Genomic DNA, 19590 nt, shown 5'->3' with positions numbered 1-19590 from the left:
TTCACGAGTTGCTATTTTGTGAAAATGATTTCGACAATAGGGATTCGAAATTTAAAAAAATAAACTTTTAATTTTTTAATAAGATAACTTTTTTTTTAAATACTATATGTCGTATCCCGACGTATACACCGTCTGGGAACACTGCTTGTTCAAAAGTGGTTTAAAAAAATATTATTTTTCTTCTTTAATGTTCTCAGTATATAATTGTATTGCTAATTTATTGTTTTATTTTGTTTATTCAGGAAGTAGTGCAAGTTGTACTGGGCGGTGTGGATGTGACCACCGAACTTTTGAGGCAGAGATATGATTATATCTTCTTCACTGGTTCTACGGAGGTGGGGAAAGTAGTTCACGCTGCAGCCAACAAGCACCTGACTCCAGTCACCCTGGAATTGGGAGGAAAGAGGTAAAGTTTGACATTCTGAAATCTTATTATGAAACAAGTTATTAATATACTTTTAACACTGTTGTGTTCAATATATAATTATGCCCGTACCCAGCAGGCCGTGATTATTTCTACAAAAATTTTAAAGCTTTTAAAAAGATGATTGTAATTTTAATAATATCGATATATTGTAATATTTTAGTATTTCTTGATCCTCCTAATAGATGTATCTATATATTCTAATTAAAAATATTGCATTTGGATTTGATATTAGCTCAAACGAGACCGCATTTACGCGCTCATTTTGTATTGTGTATTTTGCTCCGTGGCCTAGCGAACATGGAATTGGAGAGCGCGTTAATGTGCACGTGGCACCAAACTGGTTGAAAATATGAATTTCATCAATTGATTCGGCAGTCACTTTATGGTAAAATCTATCATTTCCAATTTAACTTTTACTTAGATAATACCACTATTACTTATTTTTTTACAAAAATGTTAATAATATTAGTTTATAACCACTCATGTGTTATATACTATTAACATTTTTTGTAAAAGAATAAATAAGTAAAAATGACTTACCACAAAGTAAATGGTTTAAATATTAATATTATTGGGAATAATACCACTTTTTCTTAAAATGTAATGTAACACGTGTTGCATTCTGTATCATTATGGTGTTTAAAAATTATGCGGAATGCATTGAAACATGTGTCACAATATATTTTAAGAAATAGTGTTATGTACAAAGTAAAACTTAAATTAAAAAGAATAATATCAAGTTTTATTAAGTTAAATTAAAATTGAATTGTAAGGGACTTGGCTGTTGCCGATTTGTTTCTTTTTAAAAATAAATAAAGAATAATCTTTCCTCAGCTTTTTATCTGAAACAATGAATATAAATAACTCTCAAAGCCTCTATTTTAGAGGATTGTCTTTAGGTAAGAGAAAGAAGTTGGGGAAGAAAGGTATGAAAAATGGAACACAACACGCAGATTAATTGATAGTAAATATTTAGCCCTTTGCCCAATTTGCATGTTCCACATTCAAGAAAAGAAAATAGGTATTTGCGGATTTACTTGTACCTAGTATGGGTAAAAAAATGGGTGTTTGCGGATTTTCCCTTACCTGGTACAAGCACTCCGGCCAAGAAATAGCTCAGACTGATTTTGCTGTAGTAACGGCAGTAGTAGTAAATTATAATGGAGTTTTGAGTTAGAAATATTAAATAGTAAACGTTTGTGTATCGTAGATACATAGTAGATAAAGTAGTTAAAATTTCTCTTACTTTTAATAGTCAATAAAAACTTGAACAAAATCATAAAAACTAAAAGTATTGTTATTTAATGCCTTGCAATAATGCATTTTTTCACTATCAGAAATAAAATTAAAACAAACGTGTCCTTTTTACAAATAATTACTTCATTAAAACTCATCAGTCAAAGGGTCAATGTATTTTGCAAAAAGCGAGAATCAAAACCCTCAACAGCAGTTTCACCATTGAATATCTACCCTTCTATGCTATGGTGCCTTTTAAACTGTTCAGTATCTTTGAGTTCTCAAATTCACTTTGAAAATATTTCATGCCAAGTTGTCTTTAATAGAAACATAAAAGATAAATCGCTGAAATATCACAGTAAACCTCCTTCATTTCTACCATCAATATCATTTTACTATGTCAAATCTCTTTCAAAACTGGCCAACATTGCTTATTTTCATAATTTCCCAATTTTGTTTCTCAGCCCCGTCTACATAGACAGTTCTGCCGACCTCGAAATAACAGTGAAGAGGGTGCTATGGGGTAAGTTGATCAACGCGGGGCAGACGTGCATAGCTCCCGACTACATTCTCTGCACCAAGGAGATTCAAGATGAATTTGTCAAGAGGGCCAAAGTGGTGCTGGACACCTGGTACTCCGAGAATCCGCAAAACTCGCCCGACTTTTGCAGAATCATCAACGGAAACCATTTCAAGTGAGGCCAACTGTTAATATTACAAACTAGTTGTTACTACTAACGGTACTGGAACACTTATGATGAGGAAGACGAAAACGCGCAAATGAAGACAATTATTTATTTTCCGAAAATTACAAAATTATCAAGGCGAGAAGAGCAAAGCGACGCCAATAAATTGAGTGAAGCACGATGTTTCGCTTCTTAACAGTACTGAGTATAAACACAAAGAAAACGCGTCACCAAACTGATCAAATAATACTCAGTACTGAAACCCAAAGGACAAAGAGCGAGCGCAACGTATATACATTTGAATTTTGATCTTATCTTAGCCCACAAAAATTTGCCCTCCACCCTTTATATGCGATTTAAAAGGAGTTGCGTGTGGTGGGGACAATATTATAAACAAAATAAAAGTCGATGAACTGCGTCTCTTTGTTCTTCTCGCATACATTTATGAATACAATAATACACAAATTCTTATAACAAATTTGGAAGGAACACTAGCCATAAAGTGGCTGTTTAATGTGAATCTTGGGACATATTTGTATCTGCTGGATGTAGTCCTCTTCTAATGACTTCCAAACTTCTCTAGTTTGGGGTTTTTGACCCATAACTCGCGATGGGAGCAATGTCATTGGCCCATTTTTTTTTGGGGCCAGCCTATTCACCTCTTCATGTCCCACGGTCTCCACTGCAGAACTCTGGGTTCCTAACTGTCCGTTCCTTGTCTCGCAACATGACCCGCCCATTGCCACTTAATTTTGGCAACACGGTCTATTACTGTCCGGCGTCTGATTTGTTCGTATCTTGTTTTATTTCTCAGACTTAAGTCTAGGATTTTTTCAAATATAATGTTAAATTTACCAAATTTCACTAACCCTTTCCGGTCCATAAAAAAAAATTTAAAATTCAACCAGGTCCACAATAGATTTACAGCATTACAGGGTTAAACAATACACACAAGTTTTTTTTTAAATAAAACTAAACTTGTGTTAAAAATTTATTTTTATTTTCAATGTATACAATCTTGTCTCTTATTATTACATTTTACACTAAATACGAGTGAGAAAAAAATATGTTTGCTTGTATTTTAACACTAAACTGATGAAGAAAAAAGTTGAATGACATTACATTTGTAAATCTTTGAAATTTCAGCCGACTGACCTCGTTGATTGATGAAAGCAAGGTGGCTTACGGGGGTAAACACGAAGCCATAGAAAAGTACATTCAGCCAACTATCTTGGTCAACGTAAAACCTAATGACAAGATTATGTCGCAAGAAATTTTCGGTCCCATACTCCCGATAGTGCCAGTCGAGAACGCATTTGAGGCCATCAAATTCATCAACAGCAGGTAACATATGTAAATCTTATTACAACAGACCTGTTTGATTGTCAGAGAACGGCTTTTATTATCTCAAAAGTTTTGGGTTGTTTAATTTATATATTAAGATCTATTTACATGGTGATATTGCAATATCCTAATCATCAAAATGGATATTCGTTTTGTATTTGTGATTTTCAAATGTTTACTTTCATAAGTGATGTTGATTAATATAAATATTGAAAAATTGTTAACATTTCAGTGTTATATTGTAAAATTGCTTGCTTAAAATATCTAAAATTGAATTATTCACCTTATGGAAGATATATCAATATGTGTCTCAGCTTGAAATGAAGCATCTATCATTTTGATATAAAAGAAGATGGGATGTCTGAGTATCCTACGACCTGGCACGTGTGGTTTCCTACGGGTGGTTTAAGTGATCATTTTAAACACTTGTGTAACATTCACCATTCTGCCCATTTTTGAACATCCTTATTGCATTAATTATGGCATATGTACAACTTTTAAAAAATAATGCAATATAGGTGTTCAAAAATGGGCAGCATGGTAAACATGCCAAAGCCAGCCAAAATGCCAGGTCGTAAGCCCTGAGATGCTTAGCCGCCATTTTTATTTTTTCATATTAAAATGATAGTTGTTGCATCTCAAGATGAGACACAACAGTTTTTACCGTCATTTATTGCTGGAACATTTTATATAATAAACCAACTACTGTATTGTTTTTTTTACACTTTTGTTTATTTGGAATTGCTGACCCTATTTTGAGGTTATAAAAAATGCTGTAATCTCCTAAATATCATTCCATTTTTCATCATTTCATCTCATTTGTATTTTTCTATCAAATAATCACAGGCCATCTCCGTTATCAATGTACATTTTTACGCGTGACAAATGGATTTCGGACCAATTTATCGAGCAGACATGTTCGGGAAACATGTGTGTAAATGATACCATCGTCCAATACAATGGTAAGAGAAAGGGTTTGAGTATGAAACGGTTTAATCAAACATAGCATGTGAGAAATGTTACTCTCCATACATATGATGGTGACGGGAAACTGCACATTATAATTATTTTTCTAGAAATTACCAAAATTGTTATATGTACATATTGTATAATCAGTGTTGGATAATCTAGAAATCTCTTATTAACACGTTTACTGCATTCAATATATGGCGAACAATCACGAGATGCTGACAAAATAGCAATTTTCATGTAATAAAAATATTTAATCGATTTTGTAGATACTAGTACACACTGTTCTTTGTGTGTAGCATTCACGCGCGGCTCATACCTATTCATACTCGCTTTGAGACAAGCCAGTATAAATATGAGTCGTCAAGAGGACTAAAGCTTAGTTTACACTCGCAAAATATACATTCATATCGCTCACTCCTTTCAACTACGTCATAAATAAAAAAACTTGATTTTTCAGGAGATCGTTTTGAAAGTTTAAGAATTTAATCAAATGTATTAAAAATAAATGTCAAGCCACTTGTTAAACTTTTTACTGTGCCACAGATCTTTTTAGGTAAAACCTGAAGGTTTTTTCTACATTTGAAAAATACTGAGCATATTTAAAAAAATAATTAAACAATATATTTTATTTAAAATGCAAAAACAACACTTTCGGCCCTGTAGCGGGTAAATATTAAGCTAAAAATATGCCTCTTTCACATTTTCTGGGCATTCTGAAAATATGCACAACTGAAAATTTACAATTTTCGATATGTGAAGTTGTTGAAAGGAGTGAGCGATATGTGAAATTTAATTATTTCTTTTTAGTATTTTTTTTTGTTCATTGCACATTGACATTAGATATTGTGTCAAGACTATAGGTTAAAACTGTAAATTTTTCCAAAGTACATATAATATTATATTGTTTCTCATCCCTGGTGTCTTTGAGTCCTGTATCACATTAGGACTTGTTATTTTATGTGAAACTTTTTATTTGAGCCACAATTTATTTAAATTAAAGCATTAATGCAAAAGTGAACTTTACATAATTTTGCCATAAAATAAAATTTTTATAAATATATGTATAATGACTTTCTGGAATCTGGAACAAAATGTACTGTAGTCATTTAAGAAATAACCTATTTCACTCTTCTTGTGGTGGAATAACTTTTGGGTGTTGGAATATGTAAATATTGATATATTTCTTGTTTCTATTCTCACTCAGGGAAAAACCACTAGTTTTTTACATATTCTCACTCAAGAAGAAAGATGTAGACCTCTTGATCTCAAACACGTCGTCTGGTGGAATGTGCATCAACGATACAATGATGCATATGGCAGGTATAACAATTTCTCCATTATATTCCATAAATTTTAAATGTACCATTTTAGCAGAAAAGTCTTCAGTAATTTTAACATACATGGAAGAAAAAATCTCAGTACTAAAATGATTAAGAAACTTTTGATTTACACCTTTGCTAAAAAATATTTGGATTTCTGCAGCTTATCACAACAGCCAGCAAAATAATTGCCATTTTTTCATATTGTCAAAGTGAAATTTTATAAACAGATTTACGTCAACAAAAAAAAACAATATAAACGTAATTGCTGTGTTTAATTGGTCAATAGTTACACTTTTTAAGGGATATACTAAAACATATAAATGTCTCCTCATGCTAACGAAATTTATGCGAGCTATTTTTGAGATAAGCCTAAAAATACAAATTTCTCTCTTGCACTAATGTTTGTACGGTAGTCAAACAAAAAATTTCAGAGGCTGCCAACAAAAAAATGTATGGATCTACCAAATAATGAAATACGGAAAGAATGCAAGGCTGTAAGTTATGGTTGTTTTTATTTTTAGTGAATACTCTGCCATTTGGAGGTGTTGGCGCAAGCGGCATGGGAGCTTACCATGGCAAAGCCACATTCGATACATTTTCCCATAAGAAAGGCTGTCTTCGCAAGGACTTCAATAAACTTGCAGAGAGGATTGCCTCGTATGTATATGATTTTTTCTTTGGTTTTGTTATTTGGTTTAATTTCATGTTGTTAGATTAAAAATATTTATTCATTTGCATCATTTGCATTCCACGCATCATTGTTACTCAGTCTGGTTTAGTAGAAAAAATAAAACACACATTTATAATATGTTTAATTTCACAAATCTTGTGGGTATATAATATTTTTGAATTCGCCAAAAGACATGTTGTCCACATGATCGATGTACCGCAATGTTACCATAGAACGGGGCTACTTGAACTTTGATGTGTTACTTGAGCCCAGTACAAAAAAAAAATTAATCTGTATTTGGTCTACAATAATGAACATATCAACATGATTCATTGTTTCCCTGACATATATATATATATATATATATATATATATATATATATATATATATATATATATATATATATATATATATATATATATATATATATATATATATATATATATATATATAATATATAATTTCCCTGACAGGTGACACTTTGATCGATACCATGATATATATATATATATATATATATATATATATATATATCATGGTATCGATCAAATGCCGCCATTATTTTTTGCAAAAAAATATATCTGTTGCAAATAAAAACACCTATTGCAAGTATATAAAAATGTGTGTATTCGAATGCAACTTTGTGTCAAAAATTCAAATCAATTAATCAGGTAAATAACTTGAAGTTTTTATATTTTTAACAAACTAACATTTAAATTTTTATTATATTGTGGAAAGTCATAAGCCCTGTGAATACCAAGACTTCCATATTCCCAATGTATAAAAAGATGCCTCGTCTCCAATGAGACATCTGATATATCATTATATTGATGTTTTTAATATTCAAAGCATTTACTTCATAGTTAGTAATTTTTTTTTTTTTTTCTAAAAAAAATGTGTATTTTTTATCAAATCGTAGTCGTACAGGAAAAAGTGACCAAGTAACAAAATGTAGAGAAAGGCCATTTAATCACTTTTGCTTGGCAAGAAAATAAACATCTCAATGTAGTTAGTCATTTTTAACAAGTCAATATATTATACTTCCAAATTTAAAATTCTTTGGGATTTTTTCAGGCCAATATTAGGCTAGTAAGATATCAAATAGTCAATGATCACGTTTTTGTAAAAAATGCACTTGGTCACTTTCTCCTGTATGACTACGAAATATAAAAAAAATTGGTAAAAATGTATCTTTTATATCTTTAGGAGTTCATATGATTTTCATTAGATCTTAATAACGTAAAAATTATTATTGAAATGTTTTTTTTTTAACATTAAGTAATTTGTTTTCAGTTGCCGCTACCCCCCATACTCTGAAAAGAAGTCTAAAATGCTTGTCTGGTTCGCTAAACACCGCCCGGGCTTGTCCTTCAAGTACCTGCCGCACATTGCCATGTTCGCTCTCGGCGTGGCCATCACGTACGCCTCCGCCAAGCTCCCAAAGGTACGCACCGTCGCCACCAAAGTAACCAACATGCGCTAAACACACCCGCCGCTTCATAACATCACCCCCCAGTGACTGTGAATCCCGCACCGCACGCATACATGCACATTTGTCTTTGTATATGCCAGTCTGATCATTTTATTGCTCGTTGGTAATTGAGTAGCGTTTTCGCAATGTGACATACAGTATAAGCTCGTTAATTCAGCATTGAAATGAACAAAATTCAAAATATATTTCAAATTTTTAATTCAAGAATTAAATTAAAAGTATTCTTATTTACTTAGTATAAACTGATACGTTGCGCTTATCAACACATTGTTATAGTGCGGTTTTTTCATCAATCCCGACCCTAACTAGTATACTAATCACAAATAACCTCAAACCCAATTCCGATCTGTACAATGTTTTTTGGTGTGTCTTGCGCCACAAAAAGTATGCAAATAGAAAGCTTATAAATGGGTCCCGCTCTCTACTAACAGTATGTTGGTATAGCAGTATATCAGAATCCATATAAATAAAATTGTAAATGTTCATTTGTTCAAATTCTTAAATCTCTTGAGTTATTCACGGATTGCTTTGAAATTTTGGATAGCGCACTGGTTAGATTCCAAAAACGGTCTAAATGAAAGTAGTTGGTTTTTACCGTTCAGCAAAAAAAAAAACTGATATAGCTATACATTGAAATATTCATGAAGAATGGTTGTTTTTTTTTAATTTGTTAATTTAAAATCTATATATTTTTTTAAAGAAGATATGATCAATTTTGAATTAACAAGTTTTTATATTTATATATTATGGAATGGTAAATATTTATATCCTGAGTGTGTTTAATGTAAAAAAATCGAAGCAGTACATATATCCTGCAATCCTGGTATGTCTACGCTTTGTTTTACTGTGTATATTAGTAAAAGAGTAATAAATTTGCCGGTATTACACCACATTATGAAAATATTAATTATCTCGTATTTACTCTTAATAATTTTTTGAAAAAGGGGCATTAAAGAATTTTGGTTATTTAAAAATAAGGTAGATATTCTAGAAGTAATGGAAATGGGGATTTTTACTGTTAAAATAAGCTTTGTTTATTAAAGATGTTTGTATGTGATTTATGTTTTATTTATCCCTTTGCCACATACAATTTCATGGATGGCTTCACCATTTTCTTAATTTCTCTGTGATTACTACCCTAACCGCGATGCCATATATCCGATCAGATGGTACATGGCACTATGACTAAAGCCGAATTCTAGCATAATTCTGTATCTGAGAAGCATTAAACTAATAGTGCCATTGGCATGACTTCTAGTGGCTTAAATACAACAAGTTTCCCTTTCAAATACACCCCGAAATGTATCCATGTCCTCGTTTTTTATTATTATTATTATTTCACTAAAACGGTTAACGCTACTAGAAAACTATTGAAACCAAAAATTAATACATACTATTGAATTATCTACAAAAATTTAAACTATAAACTTTTTAGAGGTTATGACCTAAAATATGCTTAGCCAAATCCTCCCATTCACCTTTCGCTCTCCATAATAAAAGGATCTTTAATAAAATAATTATAATCAATATGAATATGTAAATAAAAATCAATAACAGTTAAGTAGTCAAAAAATTGCAAATTTTCCCAAATTTTAAAAATATAATTTGTTAGTTAAAACAGAATAAACGATTTGCGTAAATATCTCCAACTGTCAAGTGTCAACTAGTTGACACTTGACAGTCGTTTATTGTTAGTTGTTAGTTGTTTATTGTTGAAACACCCAAGCAGTGCTCGGGTTGGCGCGACACGACACATGCCCCGACCGTGAACACTGCTCGTTCAAAAGCATGAAGTATTTAATTTTCTTGGACTAGTATTTTTTATCAAGTTTAAAAGTGAAAAAATAATAACGTTATTCATTATACATATCATCCGATAAGAGAATGTTTCTTTCGTTACAGGCGCCGTGGCGTTTCAGGTAAACACTCGACTGCGAAACTAGCATTGCGGGTTTGATTCCCACTAAGTGCAAAATAAATTCAAGAAAGATTTTCTTTCAATTGGTCTGGGTGTTTGTGATATATTTTTCACATTTACCTTCCCTATCCTTACTTTCCTTGTCTTTAAAAGTGAAAAACCTGAAGATAAGCCTCTAAAAGAAGAGTCTTTGCGGGTTATTCCTTTTAGAATAATGACTTATTGGGGCAACTTAGTATTGTAGTAATTTTAACAATACCTTTTTCAGAAAATTCATCTTTGAACTGCTTCAGAAATCCTGACGAGTGATGTCAGTAGTTTAGGATTGAGGGATGTGAAAACACCACGTATCATTTTATTTTCTCTTCTTAATTTCTGCCTCTGAATATTTTTTTGTGATTCTCTACTACAACTGGTTACAGATGAAGCTGGCAGAAACCAGTTTTTGCTATATTTACATACTGAATAAGAAAACAATCGTAAATTCAACTTTAATACTTTTCCTGGTCTAAGGTTCACATCTCTGTTTAGTTTCAGCGCCATCTGTGGAATAATTGTGATATTAATTGTACATTTATTTGAGAAAATTATAAATATATAAATATTTTTACCTGCACAAAAGATATAAATTTCTCATATTCTTTTGTTCACCGTATTTAGTACTTTGATAACAGTATTTAAAAAAAAAAAACAAAATGTATTTAAAAAAATCATGAGTTTGTTTCGTATAGACCTTTACTTTGGAATGATGTGATACTTGCTGATCTGTTTTTTTATTTTAAATAAAAATACAATTTGTTCCTACTTTACAAATGATATGTTGATTGGAATATTTATGGGCATAAATAAACCCACCATTGTGGTACAAAATAATGTTTCGTTTCCTAAATGAGCTCTTTACCAAATATTTTTTATATGAAACTTATTTCAATAATTTCTGTAAGTACTTGTGTAAAAGAAATAGTTGTGTAATATTGCCTTCTGCTGATTTTTCGGTCACCCTCACAGAAGTCTTCTTAGGGTTATGTGGTACTATCCAGTATAACGAAAAATAATAAATCTGCATTCACATTTACTTGAGAGAAAATCATTTTGACACCGGCCAGCCTGTTACCTTATTTTAAACACTTATTTTTTTCAAAGTGCATTTCACTTTCGTTAGAATTTACGAAGTATTTTGTTGTAATTTTTTTTTTAATCACTCTATTTTCTCAAATTTTTTTATATTTATATTTTTTTTAAATAAAGGTTTCTGCAATGAATTATAATTCCTTCTATGCAAAGAATCTGGTTAAAGTATTTACATAGCCATCCACTGTGTTTTTACAGAGTTTCTCATACATATTGAAGGATTTTTATGTACTTTATGTAATATGAATTGTATAGGATTTAGAATTCCAAGTGCTATTTTACTGAATCAATGGTTTTTAGAAAAATACCTTAAAAAACTGTTTACATATCATACTATCATATATTACATTATTGAGCAACAACTTGTTTATCTAGGATACTATAAGTTGCTAATCATTCATCATGTCATTGATTCCGCTTTAATTTCTAGAAATATCGCACATTTTTGCATGTATTTCATTTGTAAATTAAAACCATCACATAACAAAATTAAATTAATGGGATTTATTGGGTGATTTTAAGAATTAAAAAAGAATTAAAACCAAAAGATGACCTGTTCTTTTTCAGGATTTCAACCATTTTTTTCAGCACCGTTGGATATTATGGAAGTGTTTTATTAATTTGAATTATCAACAAACAATTTATTTAGCCAATCTTTCCATTTTGAATCAATCAATGAAATACAAATTTTCTGTAAAGAGTGAATTAATTGAAAATCTTTAAAAATATATATTTATCAAATCACTTACATAAACTGACTAAATATTTTCACAGAATACATATAACTTTTATTACACCTAACGCTTTTTGAATGAAGGACATTATATTATTTTAATAATTTATTTAAGTTTTATTGGAGATAATGCAATAAGCTATCTGTGTAATTTTTGTCCGCCTCCGTATTGTAGTGGTCAGCATGGTTGGCGCTGGAGGTCCCGGGTTCGATTCCCAGAACGGTCAAAATAAATGCAAGGGATTTTTCACTCTAATATTTATTTTATATTATCCTGGACTGACACCTTAAGTGCAGGGCTCATCACCTTTTCTTCATGTATTGTAAAATCAAGATAACACTACTTCTATGTGATGCAGTGTCCGAAGCACCATTCAGAGCGGATAACGGTTAAAATATTATTTTCTACTTATTTTGATTGGTTGATATGACTTTGCTGTAATGTAAAATTAACTCTAAATGATTTATAACACTTAAATGAAAAAAAAATATGTTTGGAATATTGAAAGCATTAACTTTGTGGATCATATTGATATTTTATTTTGAGAAATAAAAAGATTATGTTTTTTGATCCACTCACATTTTTACTAACAAACTCATAACAAAGTCATAAATTAAACCCTGAAGAGGACAACAGGTTGTTGCCGAAACTAGTTTGTTGTTAATAAAAATGTGAGTGGATCAAAAAACAAAGTCTTTTTATTTCTCAAAATAATATATATTTTTTATGTTTTGAATATTTAACACATTAACTTTGTGGATCATATTGATATATTATTTTGAGAAATAAAAAGACTTTGTTTTTTGATCCACACACATTTTTATTAACAACCAACTAGTTTCGGCAACAACCTGTTGCCCTCTTCAGGGTTTATTAATTTATGACTAAACATATATATATATATATAAAAAAGAAATAGTGTACAAGTTATTGGGTTTCGATAAAGACAGGGGTGAGGGTAATGATGTTTTAAGGAGGGGTAGGAGCAAGGAAGGGGATAACTGTGTTTAGGTTGGGTTTGATTTATGGGAAAAATATTGAAAATGGGACTTTGACTTAAGTTTATTTGATTGTTAATTATATTTAATTTCTGTTTAACAGTTTTTTTTAATTACCTTCCTTTGAAATTTAATGTTTTTCAGATATCTCATTTGCACATCACAAATGTGACACATATTTTATTTTATTTTATTTACATTTTTATTTTGTACATTACTTTTGTTACAGATGATGAGTGATGAGCAACATTGAAGTGAAACGGGTTTTCATTTTATAAGATAATTTTGTATTTAATTTTTAATCAAAATTATTGTTGAGCATGTTTTCCTATAAATGTTACCCATTGATTTATTATGAATCAAGTTATAAAAACATCAATTTTTATAAATTAGAATTCTGCATATTAAATGCTTGCCATTCGATTGTGTGTTACCATTTTTAAATTGTGTGATTTTAGAATACGGAAGATTATCAATTATACCTGGGAAATATAGCAAATGTAACCCGAAAAATAAGAGATGATTTCTGTAATACTATATTTTTTTAAAATTAAAATTATTTGAAATATATTGTATACTATTTTCAATGTATTATTACATTGTATACTATTTTTATTTTTTATGAAAATTTATTTACTTGTTTTTAATTATCAATATGAAAATGTATTTCCGTACTATTGTTTTTTTTCTATGCAGATTTTGCATTCTTTTTTACACTCCTATACACTGACGGGACCAAATGAAAGTTATTCCATTACTACGTTTTCTGTAATTTATATACATATATATATATATATATATATATATATATATATATATATATATATATATATATATATATATATATATATATATATATATATATATATATATATATGTGTGTACATTTATACATATACATAGTTTTATAACCTTTCATTTTTCAGATAATCACTTTCAGAAAAGGACAATATCATATTTGAATGATTGCTAAATATACTGTTAATTTACATTATAATATTTTATAATTTTATTTTTATATAATTGTTCAGTGTTAAAAACACAGCTTTTTAATTTTTTTATTTTCTGATAGTATTCCAATGCAATATTTACTTATAATATCGCATAAATAAAAATAAGAATTCATCCTCCTATCGAATTCACTTCCTCTTACTTATTTAATCAGTTAACCCTTTCACAAGTGAAGATAAATGGTTTGCATCTCAACTAAACAAAGGTCAAAAAAAAATTGTGATAAGCAAATATTACCAAATTTATTTATTAAAGTGATAAGTTAAGAATGCAATTTTCTCAAAGTCAATTATTTCTTTAATTTGTGATATGGTCGCTCTATGTGCCACTGCCTACATACATTTTAAGCAACAACCAAAAAAGTTTTTTTAATTTTTATTTTCATGGTAGCTTTAAAAAAGTGTTTGTAAATTTCAAAACACATGTTTTTATACTGTTATCTTGAGCCTGAAAAATGTTCATTTGAAAATCATTCAGTTTTGTAGCATTTTATTAAAATAAAAGAAATATAAAAAAAAATTCTGGATACTAACTGATGACATATGAGTATACTATGGATTGTTTTTATTACAAACGATTGCTTTTTCCACTTTATATTGTATTTTAAAATTATTTTTATAAAAAACATGTTTTTTGTGATTATTTTTTGTTTTTTCATTTTCATTAAATATAATGTGTGAATTGTTTCTGGGTGTAGGTTCAATACCATTCATTAACAAAAACATATTTTTTTATTTTTGTATGTAAATTGTCATAACATATATGACATAAAACTTATACAAAAGTACATATATGGATAAAAATATTGTTTAAATTCAGTAACAAACCCAAAACCATCTAATTAGTAATTAATTTTTATTAGATCTTGTTACGAATATATGGTTTTTTAATAAGTAATTTGTATGGTCGATTAATTTTATTCCACATAATTTTCATTAATTTAAATGGCATTGAAACGGTGTCAAACTTGATTAACCTGTCCATTAAAGATATATTTTGAATGACAAAAATTGTGTAATGATATTTTTTTATGCTTTCATTTTGTTTGTTTTTTTTTTAACCAAACTAAAATACATCAAAACATTTTGTAGATCACTTAACATGATAATTTTTATTGAAATAATCCATACTTAATTTAAATATTATTTTTAAAAGACCGAGATATTTACTGGGATCAACTGTACACGTACATTGGTATCACTCTGCAGGTTAACATTGAGTATAATAAGCAATAATTGAGATTTAAAATGTTATTATTTCTACGATATTAGCCATAAAACCGTTTTTATAACTAACTCCATAGTTAGCCTTTATGTTCTTGTTGTCAATGTTTTTTTAGGAATCGATATTTTTATACACTTGCAAATACTAAAGCCGCTTGGACACTACTCGGAATTTTCCGGCAGTCCGGTTTAAAAAAAATAAAAGCGACTACGACAGTTTAGCGTGATCGAATTTACGCGCAACGTGTTCACGCACCGATCCGAAAAAGATGGACAAAAGCACAAGCCAATCATTGTTTTAAAACGCTAACTGAAGTGCTGGACGGTAAAATTCCGTGTAGTGCACAAACGCCCTAAGTCTACTTGCATGTTTTTAAATTGAAATAAATATGATACCTACCAATCAAATGAGTTTTATTATTATTTATTTCGCACTCGGGTAACTTGTTTGCATTGTCATATATTACAACTTTGTTTTTATATTTTTCAGCAGACTTTGCTCACACATCGCTTTATAACTGGAATTCTATTCAACAAACAGTACTTGCCATTATATATTTTGCTGTAAACCATATTGGTAGTACAATAATGGAATTAATTATATTTTGATAGATAAATCCAATGGTCAAAAATTTCACGTACACTGAATTATTGATTTGCAAATGATTACAATAATATCAATTAAAAATACCTCAGAAAAAAGTCACTGCATCTTCGGGACTCAAACCCGGGACCTTTGGATATTGCATACGCTACCCTACCGATTAAGCTAAGTTCGCAACCTTTTTCCAATATGGTATTATGACATACTACATTGCTATAATTTAATGTAATAAACCCTTGTATTTTTTAATTAAATTAAACACTTGAATAGTCCACTGAATTGAGTTTTATTTTTATTTACGACTAGTTTCGAAAATGACAATTGTTTTCATCTTCTGGTACAAATTAAAACTCAAACTCAATTCAGTGGATTATTCAAGTGTTTAATTTAATTAAAATAATCATGTCATTCCACAAAGTTAATGCCGAATCAACAAATAATATAAACCCTTGCATAACTATTATTAAGATATATTAGCTCTGATGATAAAGATGAACATAAATATGGAGGTGTTAAGATGGCTTTACTTAAAATTATATTTTAAAAAAAGTAAAAACGTTTGAAACACTTTAACTACAAAGACAACTTTCGAAATTTTTATAATATTGTTGTCATCCATGGATAGAATGGTAAATATTTATGTCCATACTGGAGCAAATACATTATTTGTGGAAAAAAATTTAAACACATAAAAGAATGGTGAAGTTATCATCATCTGGTTAATGTGTTTAATAATTATTTTTTTAAACCCTTATCCGCACCCTAATGGTGCATAGGGCACTGCATCAAATAAACGCTGTGTTATCTTGATCGTTAACACATGAAGGAAAGATGATCAGCCCTCTGCTTCAGGTACCAGTCCAGGTAATATTGAATAAATATTAGAGTGAAAAAATCACTTAAATTTATTTGACACCCCCTTCTGGGAATCGAACCCGAGACCTCCAGAACGGTAGCCGAGCGTGCTGACCATTACACTATGGAGGATTTATTCATTTAGTTAACGTAATGTAGTTAATATATGTACTTTACCTAGTGAATATAATAACAACTATGTAATTTTTTCCACATGAATTTTATTTGACCAGCAACCGGGTTTCGTCCTAACCGACATCATCAGACTGGTAATGGTAGATTTTACGTAGTTAATGTATTTCCTTGTGTCCCCTTGCAAAAGGAAATTGCCAAAATATCATAATTGAGGGGGAAAGGGATACAATTATATTCTCCATTACCCAGCTTATCTTTTTAGAGCATCTAATACTAATAATAATAAGACCTCTCCAGAGCCCACGGCGGACGGTACCACCATTGGGAATCAATGATAATAAATATTTTTTACTTTGATTAATTCAACAGTCACTTTATAGAGATATGTATACATTTTGAATTTTAACTTTTATTTAGTAAGTACCACTATTTCTTTAAATCTATTGTGACAAGTGTTTCACATACCGCTCACTCCTTTCAAGAACGTCATAAATCAAAAATCGACAATTTTTAGTTGTGCATGTTTTCGGAATGCCCAGATAATATACTATATCCCAGCAAAAGAGGCATATTTTTAACTTAATATTTACCCGCTACAGGGCAGAAAATGTTGTTTTTGTATTTTGAAGAAAAGGTATTGTTTGATTATTTTTTTACATATATTAAATATTTTTCAAATGGAGAAAAAACCTTCAGGTTTTTTAACCTAAAAAGATTTGTTGCACAGTAAAAAGTTCAATAAGTGGCTTGATATTTATTTTCAATACATTGTGTTATATTTTTAAACTTTAAAAACGTTCTCCTGGAAAATCAAGTTTTTTTTTTTATTTATGACGTTCTTGAAAGGAGTGAGCGATACGTGTGACATGTTCGGTGTTTGAAAATGATGTGGAATGCATCGAAATAAGTGTCACAATAGTTTTAAAGATGCGGTGGTATTTATCAAGATAAATATTAAATAATAAAAAAAAAATTCAAAAGGCTATCAGCATTCAGCATACATTTTAAAACTGGATTTCTTCATTTGAATAATTTTATTTATTTTTTAATATATGGTAAATGAAACACTTAACAAATTATCGTTTTAATAATTAATTGTGTTATTTTAATTATCTTTGGCATTTTAAGATAACCTTGACATAAATATATATATATATTTAGGCAAAATATTTTAATTTAATTTTCCTGTTATGCAGTTTGCATGCTGTTTCATAATAGCTATGTAGGTACTGAATAAATTTGTATTTAAAATAAAATGTAAGTGGTCCGGTGTATTATTTAAATACAATGTACTATGATGTGTTTATCATCTATGAAATGAATTATTTTATTATTGTCAAAGATAATATTACTATACCTAGAAAATAATAAAAATAAACAAAAAAAATGTTATTAAAAAAATAGTATAAGGATAAATACTTTATGCTAAGTACTGAAATTTAATACAGAGCTAACGGTAAGCAAGAAATACGAATAGTAAAGGGTTATATTTTTATTACTTTCTAGTATTTTGAATATCATTTCTACTTTCCAAAATATAATATAAAACCTTTTTAAGACGCCTTTTAATCATTTACAGCGGAGTTTTTTACTCCGTTGTAAATTTTTACTTCAACCGCATTCAAAATTGTAGTTTATTCGTAAATATCTTAAAAAAACGGATGATTCTTATTTAGCTACATTCACCCTCATTTGTATTATACATATGATTATAATATACACAAATGTACCAAATAAATACAACTCCGGTAACCCTAAGCGATTAGTGTTATTAGAAGAAGAAAAATTCTGCATAGTATTTGTTTAAATTATTTTTCAATTTATTTATTTTCAATTATACAGATATTTTACTAGAAGCACAGCTTTGCAAGTATGTATTGTAATAAATAAAAAAAATCTTTCATCATTCGTCTAAGAGAGATAAATATAAAAATATTGATTTATAATGCATATCGCTCGCTCCTTTCAACAACGTCATATATCAAACATGGTCAATTTTCACTTGTGCATGCTTTCGGAATGCCCAGAAAATGTACTTTATCCCAGAAAAAGCGGCATATTTTAAACATAATATTTACCCGCCACAGGGCAGAAAGTGTTGTTATCGTATTTAGAATAAAATGTATTGTTTAAGTATTTTTTTTTTAAATACTGAATATTTTTCAAATGGAGAAAAAACATTCAGGTTTTACCTAAAATGATCTGTTGCGCAGTAAAAAGCTCTATAAGTGGCTTGATATTTATTTTAAATACATTTTATCTCCTGAAAAATCAAGTTTTTTGATAAATGACGTTGTTGAAAAGAGTGAGCGACATCTAGTTTAGCCTTTTTGAGAATGGAATTTTCAATTATTACCACCTCTATTATATAACTTGTTTAACGATCTCATCAGACGAGTAATCTTTGAAAATAAATTAAAATAAAAACTATTTAAATTTTTTTGATATCGTATCTAACCGGCTAAAATAATAATACAAAAAACATTTAATCGTGGGTTGAGAGCATATAAAATGAAAGAAAAAAAAGATTTATTGAAAAATTTATTATAATTTTTTTCAACGTGTAAGAGAGTGACAACGTATTTGAAAATATATGTTTCTTCTAATATTTAATATAAAATAAGTAAAATATAAATCATTTAATAAATTTTTAAGTGGTCATAATACCAAGAAAAATGGTTATAACATTCTGCATCCAAATTTGGTTTCCTTTTTTTGCATAAAAATTATGAAAATATGTGAAACAAGTATTTTACACAATTCCTCATTTTATGTATAAAAGTGACATGTTTTCCTCGTTTATTAATAATTCGTTTAAAAAAAATTTTTAT

General features: G+C 29.3%; 1 protein-coding gene and 1 long non-coding RNA gene across 4 annotated transcripts in view; one reads left to right on the top strand and one right to left on the bottom strand.

Annotated features, from left to right (window-relative positions):
* LOC148301728 (aldehyde dehydrogenase, dimeric NADP-preferring-like) overlaps window positions 1–15007 on the top strand; it is a 28115-nt gene extending 13108 nt beyond the window's left edge. Inside the window, exons 5-12 of one of the 3 annotated variants that reach the window (XM_088272816.1) lie at window positions 243–406; window positions 2128–2358; window positions 3496–3693; window positions 5870–5985; window positions 6509–6644; window positions 7952–8102; window positions 10053–10069; window positions 13161–15007. In XM_088272816.1, the coding sequence (XP_088128942.1) occupies window positions 243–406; window positions 2128–2358; window positions 3496–3693; window positions 5870–5985; window positions 6509–6644; window positions 7952–8102; window positions 10053–10069; window positions 13161–13164 (1017 nt within the window). In that variant the 3' untranslated portion in view covers window positions 13165–15007. Of the gene's footprint in view, window positions 1–242; window positions 407–2127; window positions 2359–3495; window positions 3694–5869; window positions 5986–6508; window positions 6645–7951; window positions 9208–10052; window positions 10070–13160 lie in introns of those variants that run through there. The other 2 variants (XM_088272815.1, XM_088272813.1) reach the window with 2 other exon arrangements.
* Window positions 15008–15359: 352 nt separating this feature from the next.
* Window positions 15360–16847, bottom strand: LOC148301727 (uncharacterized). The gene is made up of 2 exons (XR_015838760.1): window positions 16802–16847; window positions 15360–15691 (listed from the first exon to the last, which is right to left on the bottom strand). It is a non-coding gene; the product is annotated as an uncharacterized LOC148301727 (long non-coding RNA).
* Window positions 16848–19590: the final 2743 nt, after the last annotated feature.

The sequence above is a fragment of the Brachycentrus maculatus genome, unplaced genomic scaffold (assembly GCF_059751285.1).
Source record: "Brachycentrus maculatus isolate JH-2025_06_01 unplaced genomic scaffold, ASM5975128v1 h1tg000527l, whole genome shotgun sequence".
NCBI lineage: Eukaryota > Metazoa > Arthropoda > Insecta > Trichoptera > Brachycentridae > Brachycentrus > Brachycentrus maculatus.
The sequence above is the reverse complement of the archived record's forward strand: the minus strand, read 5'-3'. Positions and strand labels throughout refer to the sequence as shown.